Raw genomic sequence first — 23,102 nt, 5'->3', positions numbered from 1 at the left:
GTTTCATTTTGTTTTCCTTTCTTCTTTTTAATTTTTTTATTTGATATTATTATTATTGTTGTGATGATGATGATATGCTTACTAGTGGACACTTCAGGGAAAATAACAGTAACTAAACACTAACACTGAGGCAGCTCTCTCTTCATGCTCAGCGTCTCTTGGCCATGACCCTCTCTGAGCAAAAAAAACCCAGTTCTCTAACCTGTTGGGGTCATGGGCAGCTGCTTATTGTTCCAGCAGATGTTGACAGTGGCCAAGCAATATGGGAATTATTAAATTCAATACTACTAATTGTGCTGTTGACCTTTTTGACTTACTCATCTCTGGGACAGTTTGCAGTTTTTTTAAAAGAGCTCAAAAGAAACGAAGATGAGGCTTCTAAGCCAAGTTTCCCAAAATAGTTGGGTAGCTAGTGAGATACATAAAAATATCTGTGCTCAAAAATGCTTTATCCAACTTCATGTATCACCCACTTAAAATCTGGATATCCAGATACATTTCTAGTTATACAATCCAATCTTTGATAATAATGGTTTTTACTAATCCAGAAGTAGTTTGTGGAGGACAACATATCTTCATTGCAAGTGAATAATAATTATGCCCGTGTGTGTGTCAGTGATTTCCAAGGTTAGGTGGACTATGAAAAGACTGAAATATGAAGACTGAGATAATATTTGAGCCATTTAAAATGCCAGGCCTTCTCCTCTCTACTTGAATACTGCCCCATCAAGACCATACTTTATCGCAGGAGTGTTTCAGCCAAATCCTTAGATTAACCTTTCAAAGACTTATTTTTTCCAGTAATTTGCTTTTAGTCCAGATAATAAAATCAAATAATTTATTATTTATGTATTTATAAAATAGCAAGCAGTAAAATAGTCTAGACCTATTTTTAAGCTGCACGTTTAAGTGAATTTTTTTTTTTCTCCTTAACACAGCAATCTGAAAAGACAAGCTTTTATTTTTCCCTGAGCTGGAAATCCCATTAGCAGACAAAAAGGACCAAATGTGTTACCTTCTTAATCTCCCTGGTCAGCATACAGCGTTCGATTCGTAGCACAGTGGAGATATCGATGTGTTCTCTTGAGATGGAATTAAGCCAAGCTGTGAAACTGTCTAATGTTGCCAGAAAAAGGACCCAAGTGAACTTCAATATATTAAATATCCTCTTGATGATGTTATCTAAGGAAGAGGAAAGGCAACAGAGAGTTAAAGAAAGCAAATATCTTTAACTGTATTTCTGCTTGGACTTAGACTAAATTTTCCTCTCTTGTCTAATATTAATAATCCAGGCTGCAAGACCTCGTCATAGTGAGGAATCTCAGAAGATGGCTGGAGGCCTTTTGGCTGTCTGGGCCATTTTCCTGCCTGTATGTCTGGGCTTATCATCTGGAATCCCTTTTCCACCCCGTAACTCCCTTGTCCTGACGTTGCGAGTCATATAATCAGTCCCTGATTCTAGAGAAATACCTCATGTACAGGTCTAAAAAATGGAACCTTAAGATTTCGGCATCTCCTGAGAGCTATTGAGCATCTCCTGTAATCTCAGCAGCTGCTCAGATAGTGTCTCGAGCTGAGCCACTTACCTGTCTGTTTACTTGTGTTTGCTTCTCTCTTCACAGAGTTTGCCTTTTGTGCTTAAGCATTACTTAGCTAAATTCAAAAATCTCACCTATCCAAACAGTTTGTGAATCTCTCCCAGTTTTACAGCCACCGAAACACACCTCTTTGCATTTCCTGTTTTCAAAGACTATTTTTTTAAATAGTCTGCACAGTGCCATCAGCTGCCTCAGATCAGCCAGCCCAACTAGCACACATCATATAAATAATTCATAAAACATTACTCTTGCACCATTTTGCCAAAGCAATACCATCTCCCATGAGTAAGAGGGTTTATACCAACAACAGTAGCTTTATTTTCCTCAACACATCTGTCTCAGGTAAATTTCTCATTTCACTAGCTCCTTCAGCATGAGCAACTGCATTTCTCTGTAAATAATCTGCCCTGCAGGGACAAGTAGTCTGAACCAGATACTAAGGGACCAATCTATCTGCTAAAGCACGATGCTCTCAACAACCTCAGTTCTGAGCTGTACCACAAGATGGCAATCTGAACTTTGTGGAATGCAAGTTTGCTCCTAACAAGTAATACGAAGGTGAAAATGTAATTAAACAAAACATTTCCTATAGAGGAACATGCACGTTTCTGGGTGTGCAGGCAGAGTGTATGCAGTGTTGTGTGGAGGGAAAAAAATACATTAATGGCATGTTCTTGCAAAGTGGATGGTGCAGTATGTACCTGAGAAAAGCCATCAAAGTGGTCCAGTATTTCTGAATGTTAGAACATTTAGTCTGTCTTCTTCACTTGGTTCTATTATTAATTAAAATTCTGCCTTTTATTTTTTTTTCTAGGAATTTTCTATTTTGTTTAGAATTTGAGAAATTTTATGTTTTATCAGCTTAAATGTATAAATCTTGAAGCCTTGCCTTCATAAATGAAACATAAGGCTTTTTCTTCTTCAAGGATCTTTCATTTCCTTTGAATTCCATAATACCATGAAAAGGTTAAAAGAAAATGCAGCACTCATACACAGAAATATACCACATATATTTAGTAATAAATTATCATATTATTATTATATCATAGTATATTATATTATCATATAATTTCTGCTGCAGGCTTAAGAGGAATCACAGCTTTCAGGTTAGAATTATCTTTATCATTGCCCACCACTGGCATGCCATAGTCTCACCACAGAGCTTTACCAAACACTTCCACTGTAATCTGAAAGGTCATTTCTCTCTCTAGGATGGAGACAATTTAGTATACATTTTTAATGATGCTGTGGCTCTTCTGGAAGCTTTGCTCTCCTCCAAAAGTTTTTAAAAATAATTTTGGGGGGGATCGATTGCATCTTAACATCTTCAAAAAGGGAAAGATGCATTTATTTTCTGCAGAGACTGTTATTCTAACTTAGAGTCAAATGCAGAGAAGCCTTCTCTCTGCCTGAGAGTGGGAGAGAATTGAATCCAAGGTTAATAATGATACTAGTACTTCATAGAATTACTGCCTAACTTTTCCATCCATCTTCTCTAAATAATTTTACCTAGGAATGGCCAACAAAAACATAAAGAACCTTAATTTGACTTTTTACAATATAAGCCCACTATAAACCTCAGTCTCCGTAACTCCTGTGATGCAGCAACAGTATTTCTCTGGACACGTGTCTGAGTGATTCACTTCAGTGTTTTAACACAAGCAATGGCATCACCAATAAATAAGAAAAAAAAAAAGTTCTCAGAACCCCACCAAACAAACAAACAAACAAACTAAAAAAAACCCAAACCAAAAAACTCTATAGAAATGCAGCTTGCTTATTTGAGACCTCAGTTCTTGTGAGAAAGGAATGACATCTCTTACATTCTTGCAACATCTTCTCTCCTACGGCTCACTCAGGGATAAAATTCTAACTAGAAATGTGGGAACAAACTTTAAACAGAAAACAAAAATAGCTTTTGAAGACAAAGTCTCACTCAAGGTAAGCCATGACGAAGTCTTAATAGGAGGAAAGTCTGTTTTCTTCCTTCAGTTAGAAACAAGGAGAGAGAATTATGATCCATTACACATTTTTATAGGAAAACTTGCAATATGGGCAAGATCTTCCAAACTGCTGTAATTTCTTCTGTTGTGCAGACAGCATTCTTAAATCTGACTATGAATGAGAATGGGTAAGATCAGGAAAATTTCCAATATTTGCACCATGCTGAATGGGTGAGTACCCCACAGAAGCATTATCTTAACCTTGCTAAAACACACGGAAAAAAACGCAAGGTTTTTCTGCTATTAATAACATCTCAGACATTCAAAATCAATTAAATTTTTAACACAGGGCTGCATGCAGTCAGGACTGGAAGCTAAGCTGGGAACAGCTTAATAAGTTGTTCTATAAGTAAAATATACAGCAAGAGATCAAGGCTGATCTTGCAGGTGTATTTACTGGTGTGTAGAGAATGAGTGAGGTAGCTAATGCTCCAGGAGCAGAAGTTCTTATTATGCTCAGGACTTGCAACACAAGCAACTGGAAAACTGAAATTAGTTAGGAAGTTCTCACTAGGCAGGTTAGAATGGATTTTGCAGCTTTGCACAAGCCTGGGATCCCTGCAATGATGTCTCTGATGTGCTGTAGTTGCATTGTAACAACTGCATTGTATCTGCCTTGGTCTTCATACCTGGTCCATCAGATTTCTTCTTGACAGGTTCCTCTTCACTGTCTTCACAGTCAGCATCAGTGCCACCTATTGAAAACAGAGTGAAACAGTGAATGCTCCACCTAAAGAACTGGGGCTGTAAATGGCATTCAAGCTGGAAAACCCTTGAAGACCACCTCCTCTTCTTTAATTTGCAGTGGCATTTTCTAACTAGATTGTCTGGTGAGCAAGATCATCTGATAGAGTAAATGCAGGCAATCTCTCAGTCACACCACTTCCACCCTCAGCAGCCTCCCCTTCCACTGGCTCATACTCAAGCCCATTTCTTCAGCTTCTGCAAAAGGCAACCTGAACCCATAGTGCTCTGAGCTTCTCCTGAGTGTGACCCAATAAGGTCAAATTCATTGAGTGGGACTGTCATGATGAAATAAAGTGGGTTTGAAACTGTTGTGTGCTGTTCTGTAAGCCTGTAGCAGAAGACTGATGCAGAGAGTTGCAGGGGGAGCTGATGAACAAATGGCTCTCCAATCTAATATCCAATAACTGTAGCTTTAGTGACAGCAGTCAAATTATAAAGTTCCCCAGTTTTGTCAGGTGAAGATGCCAAAAGGAGGAAAAGTCCAGATGACTACACCTGAATGGACCTCCCTCTTCCCCATCTATACTGATAGAAATGCTTCCGAATTTCTATATAATTTTCTGGCTTAAAAAGGGATAAAAGATGAAGAGATACAAACTATCTATAGATTGATTTCTTTCAGCAGCATGAGTAATCTCACAGCAACAGTAAAAAACTGTTCATATTTGTATGTTTTCCTTTGCTATCTGCTGAATTCCCTGTGAATTTAAGGTTTTTTGAATACTTCAGTTCCTCACTGAGCATACCATGGAAAGTGAAAAACACTTCTTGAAACTCCTCATATGTCAGTTCAAGTTTTTTTTAGAGAACAATACAGGAAATGTGGAAAAAAGAACTAATATGTGGTTTTTTTATTGAATTTTTCTTACAGCTCCACTTAAACTACAGCTCTTCAGCAGGAGTTCCCTCACAAAACAGTTCTTCAACACAGAACGTAAGACTGTCACATGCAAAACTTTGCCTGGGAATACTTACAAACTTCTCATTAAAATAACAAACTTTGAGACACCCTAGAAAAACCTGGAGAAAAAAGATGAACCTTTTTATGAGGTGACAAAGTGAAAGATTAATGTTTTTGCTCTGCCTGATTCTGGCCAAACACGTGGCATTTACACTCCCATATGCAGAAGAAATGTCATTAAGAGCAATGTTACTGGCTTTACAACATTATGCTTTTGCAGGGTTATGGCTTCCTCTTGCAAGTACTCCTGCAAATGTTTTCATATAGCCAATGTTTTCTGCAATGTCTTGCATCTTCCTACTTGACAAAATTCCTTGCAGCTCCATGGAAAACAACTTATATACCCTTTTCTCCTTTATCTCCCTCAGCGTTTATTATTGACAACATCAGGGCATAGCTATGGCTGGCCTTGCCATGGGCTGGGAGAGACAGCGACCCAAAGGTCAAGTCGTTTTTCCGGTTCCTGGCCAGAAGAGAAAACACTTGCCCTCTAAAATTCAGCTGTCTTTTACTACCAGGAACAACAGGCATTCTAGTCAACACTGTTTTGTTTTTTTTTTTAAATACCAAAGCCTACCTACCATCCCCAGAGCCTTTACGCCTTCGCTTCTCCTCTTTGCCAAAACTTTTCTTCTCTTTGCGCCTCTGTCGTAGTGCTGTTTTGGGGTCAGTAATCCAGGCCTGATAAACAAACTGGAAGGAATATACTCATTTATTTACAAGGTTTTTCATGTTTTGAGAGTAAGCCATAGAATAGGCCACAAGCGGGACTATGTCATTTGAGTAAACACATTCGGATCTGCAGGGGTAAGGAAATATTTGGACTCCCAAATCAAACAGCTCTCCAGCAAATCTGCTGAGTTTTCATGTGCTATTTTTGTAAGGATAAAACCAAATGTGAAAACACTCGTGGGTGAACCAAGTTTCATGAGAACCCACAAAAATTCATGCTCTGAACTTTGGGAATTAATGCCCTGTTGTGCATATGGGCTACTTCACCTGAATCTCCCAATTTAAATACTTTATTTCTACTTTATCATTTTACAGGCAGGATGCAGAATAATGGAAACTTTAAGAGAAAATGCTCCAATCAGCTAACTAAGGCATCAAAGGATATGGTCATATCTCAGTACAGGTATTTGTACTTTCACATTTCTCATATTTTAGGTATTTTTTCCCCCTCTGCAAATCCCAGTGGAACACACAGACATTTGCTATCTATGCACAGTCCCAAACCAGGTAGTGAGGAACTTCTCAAATTTCACCATCATTTTGGCAATGGCCCCCCTTGGCATTTCAGAAAAATCACTTACAAACTCTTCTTCTACTGGTTTTCCAGTTGAAGACAGTAATACTTACCAATCATTTACTTTTCAAGGAGATTTTATGGGGCTGTATCCTGCTCAGAGCAGGTCAATAATGTGTTGACTTGTACAACTACATGAAGCATGGAACTGCCCCCCAATATTTATAAATGCTACAGCTGGTGGGTGAAGTAAAAAAAAAATACCCCAAAGTAACTTTTTGACTAATTCTAGTTGAGCTGTGAGAGAAGGTTTCCAAAAAGAAAAGCAGTGACACTCAAATATTTTTCTCCAATATGATATAAAATGAGAATAGAAACTAAAGCAACTGTATCTTCTCCACAACTCTTTAGGAGAGATGTTCTGCCTTTTATGGTTTTCATTGAAAAATAATAATCACCTTTATCTGGCACTGTGTTACCTTCTATTTCTAAGCATCACAGGCTGTTAACAGAGACAGGGAAGAACACAGATGCAGGCATAAGGGTGAAAACAAACCACAGTAACAAAACAGTTCTATTAATTCAGAATACAAACATGCAGACAATGACAACAACACAAGTGTATCTCAGTGAAGCTGGAACTGCCTCTCATAGGACACAATGGTAGAATTTCTATTCGTTTTGTTTGTTTGCTTTTTGTTTTTTAATTTGCATTTAAAAAATGCTTTGGAACATTAAAAGCCATTTTTAAAAACTGTCAAAGTATTTGAAATGCAATTAAAAGGGAAAAATACTTTTTTCTCTCTTGTGAATACTTTTGTGAATGTATACACCAATGGAGAGGAAATTCTGTTAGTATTTTGATAAGGTCATTTTCCAAATCTCTCAAGGTCTCTGCATTTCTTTTTGTATTTCTGGCTTGTTCAAAACAAGCACCACATTTTAAAATGTGGGATTGGAGGCACTCGTTTCTCATTGCTTTGTAACAGGTGTTTGCTACTACAGGTGATCTGGAGGAATAGTGATACCAAAGTGAACTGATATCAGTAAGTCAGAAACTGTCAGCATCTTCTTTTGAAGACTCAGCTGAGAATCTGTACGATAGCCACAGGCATCGTGTGCATAATGAAATTAGAAGTAAAAGGCAGACTTGGAAGAAGGTAAAAGATTAGAATGAAGAAAAGGCATTTAATTAATAAATTTGGTGCAACCACTAATGTTAAGCAGTGGATATTTTATTAGCTGACAGGGTACATACATTTCAATTACTTTAGATTTCTGCCACTGGCCAAACTTTAAATGCAGTGTCTTTTAGGCTTTTGAGCTGGTACACTCAGCCTGTAATGCTCACTCCTTACAAATATCATGTTACATGTATGGAGTGTAAAATAGTGCTGATAGGTAAGAAATGTTAAAGGTAATAAAGAAGGATGAAAAAATCTTGAAGATTCACAGATCATTTTTTTAGGAAGATAAATGCCCGAACAGTAAAGAGATAAAAGGGGGCTTGGAGCAAAAAGTGTGCTTTACAAACCTTTTTACCAGCTTTCTGAGATCAATTACCACAGTATCCATAGGATGCATGCAACTGAATGTGACCATCCTGTATAGCAGTGTCAGAAGAAAAGGAGAACTCAGGTCTGCATTTTCTCTCTGGGGCTACATTTAAAACCAGATAGACCACTTTTCTTGTAGCTTGACCGCTCCAAAAGTATGAAATGCATTACATTTAACTAGGAATGAATCTTTGGCAGTCATTTTTTTTTAAGCATTCATGGAAGAGGAAAAATGCAGAAGACAGAGGCATGCATTACATCAGCAACTATGGGATGGGTCACATAATAAGCACTCACAAAATGTTAAGTACCTTTCCTGCTTTGATTAAATACTGAAGAATAGTTTTGGGTAGTTTAATGACAGACTTTGGCAAGGCTAAAATGGCTGAAGCAAATTTCCCAATAGCTCTCTATAAAGAAGGACAAAACAAGATAAATTAGTAGAAAACAAGGAAATATTAATGAAAGTATTTACTGAATGACTGCATCTAGATTATGAAGAATGAATGTACACTCATAGGCTCCATTATGAAAAAAGATAATTTGGGATGTTCACAATAAAATTTCAGTGGGATGGTTCTTAACTGCCTTAATTCTCTAACAAAAAACCCAAAAAATCTCCAAGTTAACCCTCCAAGTGACTACTGCATGAAACTGACAGTAAAAGAAAAATCAGCCATTCTTTTTCAAGCCTTACAACAAACAAATACATTTTGCTCGTATTTTTATTAAGACCATGTGCACAGTGTTGGAAAGTGAATAAAATATGATGAGCAAATTATGAACAAGATTTTCATAAACAAAACCAATTTTCTATTCTATGCAAATCCCCTCCTACATAAAGCCATCCAATATCTTCATGTTGCACATATTGCAGAACTGGCTACCTATTCAGAACGTTTGGCCAGAATTATTAAATAAAGACCAGATCCTCCATCCTCACATTAATAATTTCAGGACTGAGATGAAGACCAAAGGTACAAAACACCCAAAGCTCAGAGTAAATTAAACAGTTTTATTAGCTTCTGACCTCCAGTTTAGAACTCTTTAAAATCTCAGTGCTTGGCACCAGTTCATCTGAACTGGTCATGCTGTCACCATTTGTAAAAAAAAAATACACCTGCATGAAAACCAGAAAAAAAAATTACCTAGAAACTCATGAGCCCTTTTTACAGTCCATGGTGAGTTAAATGCAAACTATATAGTAATCAGAGTAAAGAGTAGAAAATAAAACTTACTTATCATGTTATTTTTCAATCAGATTTATTTTGCCCTTGTTAAGATCAGGAAAAACGTCTGTCCATGTCATTACTATGCAGGCAGTTTAACAAATGTAATTAGGTGGTAATGTGATGTAAGTATATAAACTAATGACACTTTGTATCAATGAATCAAGTAAAACATTTCTTTTTGTCATTCAGTGAGGTTATCTGGAGAAATCTGTTTGAAAGCTATTGGGATAAGGAATAGAAGAGCATGGAGGGAGTTTCTTGCTCTTGTTTGAGATGGGTTTCCTATAACACACTTCTGCAGTGATGTAAAGTTGCATCTGGATGGGAAAAATTATCTGGAAAAAGGAACCTGATTGCTTAAACTTTTAAAGTTACAGACCCGGAAAAGTTTTGTGGAATTTCTAAAAACTCTTCCTCAAGTATAACTTTAATCTTGTGATGAATAAAGCAACTCTATATGCATGAGTAGTTCACTAGACTCTTCAGTCAAGTTCTTCATTTCAGCTAGTGAATTCAATACCTGGTACTGTCTAACATTAACCAGTGTATACAATCCAGCCCTGTCAGGAAATTTCAGCTGTCTTTTTACACACAACAATACCCTTAACAATACCCTTTTACTTCAACACAATCTGCCTCTTAAAATGCAAACATATTAATTAATATTCTCCTTAAAAAAAAGGGACAAATTGATGTGGTTTCCTTTTATAATTTCTTGTTCAGTTCTTTATGACCCAATGATATATATCTCTGGTCCAGTAGGATCAATATTTTTTTTTTCAATTAGGTATTATTTTCTATGAAAAAGTGCTTGTTTTGGGGATAAAGTCTTCATGGAATAATAACATACTCAAAATCAGAAAACCACTGAAGCATTGTACAACAGTGCTAGAGGCAAGCCAACTTCCTTGCTTGTCTTTACTGCAATAAAGAAAAAATAAAACTAAGATTCTTAACCTTTGTTTTGTATTTTTTGTTTTCCTCAGCAATACATGAATGAAGATATGGTTTTACTATAGTTCCTGTACAAATCTGGCAATGCTCAAAACAGGCAACTTTGCTTTTTAAATTGGCAAAAAAATTAATTTCCAATACTTTTCAGGTCTACTTTAGATATACTGTCTGCAGTAATATATGTGCCTGTGCTATGAGAAACCTGTATTTTTTCCAGATGTCAATTAGAAATCAAAATACTATAAAATACCTGAAATGCAGATTTTTTTCGAGGCTCTTCCTCTTCTTTTTTCTCCTCTTCTTCTTCCTCTTCACTATCCGTCTCAAACAAATAATAATTTCCACTTCTGACCACTAAGTGAAACAAAATATTTTCTTATTTTTCAGAAAATTTCTAATTCTCAACTTCCCCAAGACCTATGAGCAGCCATCCAGTCATTTACAAATTCATAAAACCACAGGAGAGGTGAAAACAGAGAAGCAAGAGATTAAAAGGTCTCGGGGCATTTACTTGGTGTTAGTCTGTGATACTTTGGGCATGAATGAGAATTGCACAAGAACTAAGGAAAACATCACCATGAGAAGAAATGTAAAGGAAAACTTGAAGTATAATTACTTCATTTAGAAAAAAATGGCAGTTAAGTTAAGCCTAAATTAATTCGGAACTGAGGGTTAGTTGAAGGAGTAAAAAAGCCCAGCAGGTAAGTAAATGAATTTACATGAATAGCACCACTGGACAAAAAATAAAGAACTTTTCTTTAAAATGCTGAGGCATCCTTTAAGCTACAGAATGGGATGGTATTAATTATTGCTTTCTTCAGACATTTAAATGTTGATGAGGTAATGGATAACCTTGGTTTGCTTAAAACAAATCACTTGGATTCTATTAACATGATTGCAAATGAGTTTCAATTTTTTGCCCATGGATTCAGAAAGATTCTGAAACCTTGATACAGTAAATGTATAGTGAATAAGCTAGGCCTTATATCCTTGAACAGAAGCAAAGTTTTATTTCTCAGATGGTAACAGGCCTTCATGAATGAACAAGGGAAACAAAAGAAATGAAAAATAAGGTAATGAGCAAGAGAAAAATCAAAGTCACAGCACTACATTCAGCAGTGAAAACTGGTAAATAATTTCACATTTAAGCTGAAATATTTAAAGGAACAATTACACAGATGAAATGTCACACAATCTGGATATAGGCAACAATACACATTTATATTGAAAATTATATTTTACCCTCATTATAGGTTTCTGGAAAAGTAACAATTGCTTTAATTCAATCATACCTTGAATTCTACACTGACCCTCTGGGCACAGATGACAATGCATAACTACTGTAGAAACTCCACAGTAAGCTTGCTGTGGAATTTGGTTGAACTCTGTTGGATCAAAGCTTCAGCATCTAAAGCTCCCTCACAAAGGGAATTTTGTGCCTCATATGCCTAGTTATGACTTTTCACATTTATGAAGAGGGAAAGAAATCCACTTCTCTAGTTCTAGTTGCTGAACTGAGGTGAAAAGAAAAAGAAAGAATTTCGTATTTTCTTGGATAAAGCAAATTAATTATTTGGTATAGGGCCTTTTAAAAATACCCATTTAAAAACCATGAAAGAGACAAATGCATTTTAAGAGCAAGTAGCCTCCAGAGCTCTCATAAAAAAGTATCTTGTAGGTTGCAACAGAAGTTGTCCATGCAGATCAGCAGGATAAGATCTGACATTGAAGGGAAACCTCTGCTGCAGTGCAGTTATATTAAAGGCTCCGAGTAGCACCTGGTCAGGCTTGGACACCTGACCTGGCAAAAAACAAATCTATAAAGTTCTATCTCCAATATTTTTAGATTAAAATGTTTCTGAGGGAGACACTATAATGTAGTAATTACGTTTCTTTAACAACTAAAGAGGGAGGTATGATTGAATAGCAATAATGCACTCTTGCACACATCAAAATGGAATAAGAAGTGTGTTAGTCACCTAGAGGGTTACAAAACTTTACTAGTAAGATAATTCATGGCCAGACTGGACTGGAGGGAACCTTCTATTGCAAAATGTGGCATTCTCCTCCTAAGGAAAGGGATTTGGTGGCTTTCCTTGTGGGATGAGGTGGAGGAGACAGATGGTGAGCAACACGGTAGGAACCAGCACAATCTCATCATCTGCTTGTGCCCAGAGGGAAATGGCTCCTCTGGACAGCTACAGGCACCATCTTCTGTACTACATTAGACACAGCTCTGTTTCCCAGGAAAAGCTGAGGACCTCAAAGCATGTGGCCCTAGTTTCTCTGATCTTTGTACAACTCAATGAGTAAAGCACAAGCATGGGAGGAACCATATATCCCCATGCAAGGGAGAGTGTGGGTGAGTATCCATGAGGAAACCCTCACTGGTGTTTTCTATCTGTTCTACTCAGACTCAAATTTTTTAATGCCTATGATATAAAAACAAGATATCTTTTGTACAATGCAATTGTAACAAGTACTATAAAGAAAACAATCAAAATCTAAATTAACCATCAGAATTGGCATAAAACTTCAAGTTTGGCTCACTTAAACATATACATATACATAGCCACAAACCCATTTACTGAGATGAACAGCCATGAGCAGCAAAATGCTGCAGAGTTACAACACAATCTTCCAAAAAGGATAGTTGGGCAAAATCTCTCTATTTCTATCTATTGTATGCTTGTGAACACCTACTGTCAGTGTGATGTTTTGTGATGTTTCAGTGAGTGTGGATGTGAGCCATGTGGCAAGCAACCACTGACTGCAGGGTCAGGGTCTGTGATGTTTCCCACAAGGTTTTGCATTATTGCAGTAAATAATTTCAAGAATATTTAGTATTAAAAAAAAAAAAGGTTGCCACCTAGGGATAATAAATAATGAGGGTGAAATAAGTAAAAGCCAAAGTCAATGTCTCTCTTTGAGCAGTTCTTCTTAGTACAAAAAAAGAGACCATATCCCATTCCTTCAAAATTACCATGGCCAGAAATTCTATAGTAAAAAAGTAACAATTAGTGTTTATCTGTTTTCTCACTATTGCACTTAATGAAACTACAGGGCAAGAATTTAATTTTCATAAGACTTTTGAAAAGGGACAGGTCTCTCTAAAGTGGCTGTGTGCCCTTTAGAAAAAATAAAAACAGAGGCACAGTTTACTTGTGACTTGATAGAAATAAGCATATGACATTCTATTAAATACTGTTGGTAGACATACATGTTTGATTTATAAATAAATAAGCATAGGTAAATGAAGCAGCGTGTAGACGAGTAAAAGTATGACTTGGAGTAACTCTGAAACTAAATAATCAGGAAAAATATAGACATTCACAGTGCTATAAATCTGAACCAGCTTCAGAGGTTAATAAATAGTTCATATCTGATTTCCTTCAACAAGGATGCAGTAGAGGATATTCAGTTTTCTTGCTTTTACCTAATCCGTAAAGTAGAGAAGAACTCTATCATACGCCCAGACTGGGCTACAAACAACTTAAAATACCATAATGCAACAATTATATGAGTGATACAGGCTACTAATTTCTTGTGCACAAGCTGAATAGACTCTGCTGTCACATAAACACAAAAAAAATGGAAACACACAAAGCAACTGGCATCAACCTTACATTTAAGTGTGATCAGTTATTCAGCTGAGCTCTGCACAGCCTAGTCCTGAGAACAGTCTTGCTGTCTTACTGTAGTACTCAGATTTCCAGAGCTGACAGTGGAATGACTGATGAACCATATAAAAAAAGGTGTATGATGTGTGTATATGAATAATAAATTATGACTAATCTTATAATACACTGGCAAATTGTCCCCTTCACATTTTTAAAGATACTTTACTTTGCAGAAGTGGGGAGTTGAGACTTCTGAGGCCAAAATAGATTCTTTCTGGCATGTATTTATCTGCTTTGATATTCTCTAGGAATGCCCAAAGCATCATTAGCTAGCTATGCTTCCAAAACAGAGAAGTTCAAACTGTGGTTGAACTCACTCCTTGAAGAATTGGAAGTAGAAAATATTTGTTGGAAAAAGCAAGCATTCTATCAAGTCACAATCTGAAAATCAGGCATAAAACAAACAGGTCATGAGAATGCCTTCATTCTGGTCAAGGATATAAGGGTTAAATCCACATATTTGTAAGATGATTGAGAAAACCTACTGGAAGCATGATCAACCCAAGGCCGCCACCACAGCTTTTTTTTGCCCTTGGCTTTCTCTTTGTCTGCTTCTCCTAAAATAAAATATGTCCAAATATTAATTTTACAAAATGAGAAACATGTTTCTTACAGTGATTAATCATTTTAAATTTCTCTCATAAGAGCTAAAATGTCATGAGTAAATCAGATGCTAAATCTACTGAATACAGTCAACGTTAAATCATTCAGAAACAAAATCACTACACAGAAATACTCTGGTTTATGCAGCAGTTAAAATAGTATTCTACTCTAAAGCAGATTAAAAGTTCAGTTTTGTGTTTCAAAACATACAGTCACAGTTGAGTGTAATTTCAAGAACTAAATAATTTCCCTTCTCTCAAATCCCCTTATATTTCTGGCTTCAAAAAGTCTAAATCCAGTCAGTGCTGACCACAAGTCAGTGCTAGGAATGCAGCACTAGGCTGGTATAATCTTATCTGTTCCCATGTTTTAAACAATATTTAAAAGTACACAAGCACTTCAGTGACTGAAAAAACCCCACAGCATGCAAAAAATGCTTCTGGAAAATGTGGATGCCACCTATTTGTAACACTGAGTTTTATAGATAATGACTTTGTTTCAAAACAAGTCTCTGATGCTACTCAGCTCTTTACCAACAACCTGAAATTAACAAGAAGTAACTGTAAGAAAAGAATTTTCTCTAAATCTTCTTGCAGTACACAATCCCACATTTGTTTGCTGAATCAAGCTCCAAAATGATACTCAGCTAACAACCTTGTTACCATGATGACAGTTTTGAAGAACAATTCATCACTTGTCCAGCTATTAAATCTCCTAGGTCCTTAGTGCTCAATTGCAATTATGATACAACAATATCTAGTGGTACCTTCATCATCTTCTTCAGAAACCTTCCGAATCTCCATCCCCTCTGTAGAGTCTTGGGTCATGCTGAGCATCCTCTCTTTACCCTTTTTATATTTTTGCTGCCTTGCTTTGATGCGATCCATTCTAGCAAAAGGAAGAATCTTATTAGATTCATGTCTCTACCCTTACTGACCCACCCTTAAGAAAAAGTAAACACATATACACACATTCTAACTTTTCTAAACAAAATACCCATCCCACATTGTGATTTATCCTGCCCTTAAACATAAGGAGTTAAATGACTATGAAGCGGCTGGTTGGAAGGGTCAAGTCTAGGTAACTGCCCACTGGTCAGTGAGAGCAGTGTTATACCTACTTCCCCTCTATATTATTAAATTTAGAAATAAAAGAATAGCTGTCAGGAGCTACAACACAGCAAAGGAAGCTCTAAGAAAAAAAGGACTCCTGCCTAAGGCATAGGTTTTCCTGAAACTTGCCACTCTGAACCACTCTTGTGGCTGTTCCTGCACTATTTGTGCTATATCTTCACCCCTTAAGCTCTTGTTTGTCCCATATATCTGAAAATATAGAATAGTTCAACTGCCTCATTTTTTTTCAGATGTATACAAGCCTTCAGTTCTCCTTCTTGCAATCCTCTAAAATTAGTACAATCTGGTCTTCTAAGACTTTTATCTTTTCAGTTTGGAAAACAGTAGTTAAAAAAAAGTAACAGGAATAAGTTCTTTCATAACAACTGGATTAGAAGCAAATAATTAACTGACCAAAAATGTGGCCAAAATACACTTAAACACATTAATTAATCTGTCCATTTCTTAGTGGATAACCACCCACTAGAGAAGGAAAAATTCTTTAAGTTCATCTAGTTGATATTATTTAGTAGATTATCACATTACTTTCCCTATCACTCATTCTGCTGCTGAAGTTTGCAGGGTCAGGTAGGACAAACCTTCTGACAGTACTGACAGTTCTCTTCACCCTAACCAGCCTAAATTGTAGGAAGTACTGATGCACAGTATTGAATGAAATAAAGCAATTAAACCCTATTGCTGAAGTCAGAAATCCAGCAAATACAAGCTTGTGATTTTTAGGGAAACATGGAGTAATTGTCTTTAGTGCTAGTGAATCTTCTTGATCTTAAACTCTACAGAATTAAGAGCAAAGAATTATTTCCTAGACAGACACATCCTGTAAATTGGAATAAGATTGATTCAAATGCAGAGCAGAGGCAGCACCATCCCATTTCATCATCTGGTGGGAAACCCCAGGCATGCAGGCAGGGAGCTTGATCCCTGCAGCCTTCTGATGCTTCTTCAGTTGTGCAGGTGTGGAAGAAGCTCTCAGCAGTGGGCTTTGACATCTGCTTAGGAAGCAGTTACTGCTTTTCATGCATGGTAATGGATGAGCTTTGAAAGCTTTTTTCAGTTATTAAAGAAGGTTTCATCCAATAGAATGAGGAGTGGCTTATTAGCTGTATAAAGAGAAAGGATTTCCAGGACAATTAAGCTGAATGCGAATATTTTCAGTGAAGATGAATATATTTTAATAACAATAGTACAGCCTTATTTTAAGTTGTAATAATTCATAATTATTATAATTGTTATAACTCATAATTGATATTTTGCACTCAAACACTGTAGGAAGAACCACAACTGAAACAGAAGCATCAGGCACCAAGCAAATTTTATCAGAAATTTTATCACAGAACAAAATCCTCATAACATTAAAGTCAGTGAGAATATTGCCATCCATTGCAGCAGGACCAGAATGTTGCTCAGCTTCCTTAGCCCATAGTGATTCCAGACTACTTATGTGGTTCATAACTACAGTTTCCCTCACTAGGCCCCTTGCTGTTTCTATTTCTGTATGGTTGTTTGTTTGTTTATTTTTTAAAGAAAACTATTTCTGTGACTCCATCTGCTATTTTCTAGCCATCTAGGTTTGCACCTTCAAAGAAGACAGGATTAATGTGGCACTTCTGATTAGTTATCTGCCTAACCTTCTCATGGGCTTCATAAGGCATTTGCAATTGACTGTCTTACTCTCTGAGAGGCAGGGACAGACAAATTAAGAGAACAGCAGGATAACCAGTGGAAGGAAAGAAAAAATGAAAAAAGATTTTTTTCCTTCCATGTTTAATCTGCATTGTATGCATTCATACTACACAAAATAGGATCACTCAAAACTGCAATTGAGTTAGACCTCTAGCAGTGAAAAAATAAAGCACAGATACAAATAATCTCATAAAGATAAGACTATATGGTCATGTTGCTCTGATACATGGGTGTGGAAGAGTGAAAATCTGATGTTCTTAACCTGTCACCACTGATTTCCTAAGGTTCAGAAGATGTTTTATAACAAACATCTGTTTCCATTACATTTTCAGGTTCACTGAGGAGCAGGTAACTCATTACATCCCCCTCTGATTCTTTATTTTAATCTCCTAAGCTTTGGTCCATAAAACTTAACTCTTTGCTTCATTGAAAGTTTAGATTCTGTAGTATGTTACCTTTTTGGAAAAGAGTAATCTAAAACTACACAATATTGGAATACCTAAGATCTCTGACTACCCAGGGTGTAGTTTTTGTAATTGCAAAATAATTCTTCAAAACCTAATCAGCATTTCTATAGAAGAAGGTGCTAGATAAACAGCAACAATCAGTGAAATCATAGAATCATAGAATTGGCTGGGTTGGAAGGGACCTCAGAGATCATCGAGTCCAACCTTTGAATACATGCGTATGTATGTGTGTGTGTGTACACATATATAAATATATATTTATATACATACAAATACATTAAATACATACTGTCTTTTCAGTTGGTCCATTGATTTTTTTTCCTCTTCAATTCTTGCCTTTACAGCCTTGACAATTGTAGCCTGGAAAAGCTCAGCACCCCTACAGATGAAAAGAGGGGCAGAAGAAAATAAAAAAAAAATAGGGGAGGAATATTAAATGGTTTTAAGTTTCCCTTATGCCAACTCTGGGTTGCTTCTGTACATGTCTCACTTGCATAAACCAAAATGAATCCAAGACCTGAAAGAAATAACAAGTTACTCTACAATACTAATCTGTTTACAGTTAATCTTTTCAAAATCTGGGGCTGTGATCCCTGCTCAGCCCATAAATTCTGGTAGCAGCTGTTCTAGGGATTCAGTTTCCAGTCATGAAGAAGGCAGAACACGAGTGGCTTTGAGGCAAGTTAGAACTTTTTTCACACTTCCAGGGTTTGGTCTTTGTAGTCATTTTAGCGTTATAGTCACCTTGTACCTCTGTCTCAGCCCCCTGGAAGTTGCAAGCCAAGTCCATCTCTATCCAGAGCCATGATGAGAATAGCTTCAGCTTCAGTTTCACCCACTGAATACTAAAGCACTTTCAATCTGATAACACAAATCTTGTGTATGTCTTGAGTATGGCTTCTAGCTACATCCCATTAAAAAGTAATGGACTTATTAATATGGATATTCAGATCACAAGTCTTGGGCAATCTTCGTTATTCTTCATCAACTCTGAAAGATTCTTAAAGAGCCTTGAAGACTCTCTTTCACCAGAAATTCAATAAGAACAGATATAGTTTCAGAAATCTACTTCTAACTAATTTTTCAACCATGTTTTCTGTGAGATTAATTATTCTGCCATGCAATGTGGAGGATAGTGACAATTTTTAATTTTTTCAAAGAAATACAATCAAGACTGGCTATCATTATTGTCCTAAAGTATGGTGAAGTACAACAAAGAAGGATGTGTTCTACCTGACAAATACATCACTCCTAATTTCTTAGGGACTATTGAAAACCACTGTTGGATCCTCATCACTATTGTTTGAATCATAATTTAATTTTATTTAGATGAGGTATTTGTATTTCACAATATTAACTTGAACTAGAAAACAGGCTCAGACTGTGCTGTATGAATCCACTCCACTGTCCATGTAAATTCTAACTTGGATTTTAGCAAGACAAGCAGCTAACTATAAAAAATTAATGATATTACTATATTTACATTAGCCTCCTTTCTGTAATATCTCGGCGCTTCCTAGTCATTAATACATTTATTTTTACAAAGCTGCTGACATAGGCCAGTATGGCTCTACTTTTGCTGCTGGAGAACTGAAGCCTGGTTCAGAACCTTACCAAAAGACAAAAAGCTGGAAGTAGGAACCAAATATATTTCTTTCAACCCAGCCCAGTGCCATTTACTTGAGTCTGCTCTTTTCCTCTGGAGTAAACTTGCCAACTGAGGAGGCATTTTGATTTTTTTGGGGGGTGCATGGGGGACGGAAGAATCTTTGGACGTGGTGATCCTAGAAGTCTTTTCCAGCTGTGACACTTTGGTGATTCTGTGATTAATTATTTTGTGTTCTTTTCACTGAGAACACAGTGTACAAAAAATCCACAAAGAGATGGTATCCACCAGTCTTGGCCACGAGCAGTGAAATTCACCCTAGAGCAAAAGTCTGAGAGAGGCAATTTGAGATTGAGGTGTAGATTTTGGTAGCCCTGTTTACAGTAGTGAATTTTGTTCAGCATGGTCAGATAAACATGTCCCCTTTTCAAAGTAAACCCTGGAGGGGAAGAAGAGGAATATAATAATGCTTTCTTTCAAGATACGTGAGCCAAATTTTGTCCTCAAACACAGACAGAAGAGCAGAAGGTCCATATGTTTTCCAGAGGCAAAAATTTCCAAAATGAATTAAATCCAATATTGACAAAAGTAATTCCTTAAAAATCTTACTGAAATTAAAACCAGAATTTCATTCCTGATCTCTCTTGTTACTAAACACCAGAAGAATGGTTGTGCTAGTGATAGCTATGAGTAGATGCTTGTGGGAAAGTATAAGTAATGAACTCAAGAGGGTGATATTTCTTTGCCACACCCAGTTAGTGTTCAGTGATATGGCACTTTCTGAAGGATTTCCTGATGGATCTTACTAAGCCAGATGTCATAACTTGCCTGTATTTTTCCTTGTGTGACATTTTTGGAGTCAAGATTTCCAAGGCATGTTATCTCAGACAGGCTCTGATAGCAGAATACTTTCCAAGTCTTAGAAATTCTGGAATTTGCTCTCAAATGTATTGATGTTGAGAGAACACTGCAACACACATCAACTTTCACAGCTTTTAATAAAGTCTACGAGAGCAGCACATGCTGTTTGGTAGGAAAGATAGTTTAATTTCTGCCAGATTCTCCATTAATTTGTTTTCTCAGGTGTGTTTTCTTAGCATTGGGTTTGCAGTTTTGAATTCTACATGGATTGTTTAAATCTAAGTTAAAGGATTCTTCCAGCACTACCTATTGTAAACAAATAAGTACCATTCCATGAGAGACTTGAGCTGTTTCATTTAGTTTTTTAAAACTTTATATTACCTTGATGCTAGGATCTGAGAAGCTTTTATGTCTGCAACCACATGCAGGAAGTAGTAACTCATGAAGACTCTTCTTTGTAGCAGCAAGAAAGCAAAACATATACTGTCCCAAATGATTCCTGCTTCTCCACTGGGAAGCTTACAATCCACATCATTGGTTGCTGGAAAAAGACATCAGCATAAGGACTGTTGTATTAATTACTCTTTTTAAATGTTTAATCAATTAAGTAACCCTAGCTTTTAAAATTATGTGAATTAAAGTCAATTTAATTAGATTTTTCTTAGAAAAACTAATGTGCTTTTTCATCTGAAGTGTACCATATTTTTTTTACTGTAAACTGAAAAGCTTTCAACAACATGATATCCCATGAAAACTGAGAATTCACCAGAAGTGAACCTTTTTCAAAAAAACAAATCACACTATCCTAATAAGTACTTGGAATCAGAGAAAGGGAGAAAAATACTTTTTGTTACCCTGAAATCTTTGATATCAGTATTTTCTAAAATTACATGTTTCAATTATTATTTTTTATTTCAAAGTCTCATTTTTTTCATTAAGAACACTATGAACATGAGAAAGAAGTGTTCTACTTTTGTTAAAATAATTTTTGACTGCCACCACCTAACATTTTTATTTTTCCTCTCCACAACTCAGTTCAATGTTTCTTTCCATTGCATAAGAGAAAAAATATTTGAAACCACAAGAATGCTTCCTTTGGGGTAGGAGGAGACAGGCAGAGAGGAAATCCCATTTCTCCTACATCTAGATTTTGGCTTGGGCTATGTCTTTCTTTCTTTCTTCCTTTCTTGTCTAAGAAACAGTTCTCTTGGGGATATTAAAAAATGGAAACTGGGTTTTGTGGAGCTAAATTATAAACTAAATGGCCTATGCTGCCCTATAGAAGGGAGCAGAAGAACTCCAGGGACAGACTCTGGCTTGAAACTGGCTTTACAATCAAGCAAACCAATCTAATAGGTCTGGAAGGCAAGCTCCAAGAGATTGAAAGACTGCTGTACCCATTCCCTTAGGAGTCAGAAACCCATTTCTGATTTTCTGTTGTTCAAAAAGTCTTTCATAATACAAGATCTACTGGGCACCTCTGAATTTGAATCTTTGTATTCTCTTTTTTTCTCCTACTCCTCACTTCTCTATTAGAGTCAGATATAATGACAAAAACTCAGAACTTTGCTGCAGACTCACTAGGGAAAAAAATGTTCTTTAAATTCAGGTAAAAACCACTGAAATAAAAATCAGGTGTAGCAGGACGAACCTCTCTTAAGGGACGGCACTTCAAGGTCCAACCAGGTGTTCCAGCAGAGACTCACAAGTAGTGCTCTAAGCCTATAGCCCTCAGGGTTGACTAGCCTGGATCAGTGCTGTTGCTCCAAGAGCAACTGACCTCTCTGCTGGCTTGCTCAGGACTGAGCTGAGCCTGTGACTCAGGCCTCACCTTTTATTGCCCCCCGATCCTGCTCATGCGCAGTTGGGGCCCACCTTAATCAGGCACAGGTGGGCTTAACACAAGCTCATGCCACTCCATGGGAATTAGTGGCACCTGGTTGCCTCATTTCACTACAATCAGGTGTTTCCAAACCATCGGTCCAGGGTGGCAGAACAAAGAGGATACAAAATAGCAGCTGACTGATAGATGAAGTGTCTTGCTCTCCATACATCATTCCTCTTTTCTCTCACCTCCATCGACACACACTATCCACTCCCTACCTGTTATTGCCACAAAAATGAAAATATTTGAAAAAAAAAAACCAAAACAAACAACTCTAAACTCACTATGCTTGCAAATAATGACCAATGCTGGCTTAGCCTCTTACCATTTCAGAGCATGGAACTGGTTTGCCCTTTGAGAAATGGAAAGTGAGACACGGCACATAGGGAAGGGGGGGAGTCTGCAGCTAGGAAAAGGTGCCCTCTCCTTGCAGTGCTGCTCAGGTAATATGTCAGGAGAGAGAACAACTTAAATATGGCAGAAGATTTTGAAGGTGATTCTTTATTTATAGAAAATTATGAAAAAAAATGAGCTCTACTTACGTATCCGGTAACCTTTAACTGTACAAGCCAGGCTAAATGCTTGAATCAACCAGCAGCTATTCTGAATTAATGATTCAATGTAGCCACATGCTCCTATCTGGAAAATAAAAGAACAATTTCCTCTAACAAGATGTAGCAGAAATAAAGATAAGGAAAGTGGCATCTCTTTACCTTACATGAGAATATTGTGATTGCCCTTGGCTGTACTATATCTCAATACTAAACCAGAGATTGGAAGAAAGAGTGTCTTTACCAGTGACATCTATCAGCTTTAGATATCAAGTATTTGTTCTTTTGATTATCAGGGAAGGCATGTAGATCTGAATTGGGTTTTTTTTTTGTGCA

The 23,102-nt window shown here is 36.7% G+C and overlaps 1 protein-coding gene across 1 annotated transcript in view; it reads right to left on the bottom strand.

Moving 5' to 3' along the window:
* Nucleotides 1–23,102, bottom strand: part of PIEZO2 (piezo type mechanosensitive ion channel component 2) — a 309,202-nt gene that overhangs the window by 32,832 nt on the left and 253,268 nt on the right. The window contains exons 27-35 of the mRNA XM_030444928.1: nucleotides 22,758–22,854; nucleotides 20,712–20,871; nucleotides 18,153–18,242; nucleotides 15,347–15,468; nucleotides 14,463–14,534; nucleotides 10,548–10,651; nucleotides 5,891–6,002; nucleotides 4,231–4,296; nucleotides 1,016–1,182 (exon numbers count right to left, since the gene is read on the bottom strand). Coding sequence (XP_030300788.1) covers nucleotides 1,016–1,182; nucleotides 4,231–4,296; nucleotides 5,891–6,002; nucleotides 10,548–10,651; nucleotides 14,463–14,534; nucleotides 15,347–15,468; nucleotides 18,153–18,242; nucleotides 20,712–20,871; nucleotides 22,758–22,854 — 990 coding nt within the window. The remainder of the gene's footprint in view (nucleotides 1–1,015; nucleotides 1,183–4,230; nucleotides 4,297–5,890; nucleotides 6,003–10,547; nucleotides 10,652–14,462; nucleotides 14,535–15,346; nucleotides 15,469–18,152; nucleotides 18,243–20,711; nucleotides 20,872–22,757; nucleotides 22,855–23,102) is intronic.

This window comes from Calypte anna, chromosome 2, assembly GCF_003957555.1.
Source record: "Calypte anna isolate BGI_N300 chromosome 2, bCalAnn1_v1.p, whole genome shotgun sequence".
In the NCBI taxonomy this organism is placed as follows: Eukaryota; Metazoa; Chordata; class Aves; order Apodiformes; family Trochilidae; genus Calypte; species Calypte anna.
The sequence above is the reverse complement of the archived record's forward strand: the minus strand, read 5'-3'. Positions and strand labels throughout refer to the sequence as shown.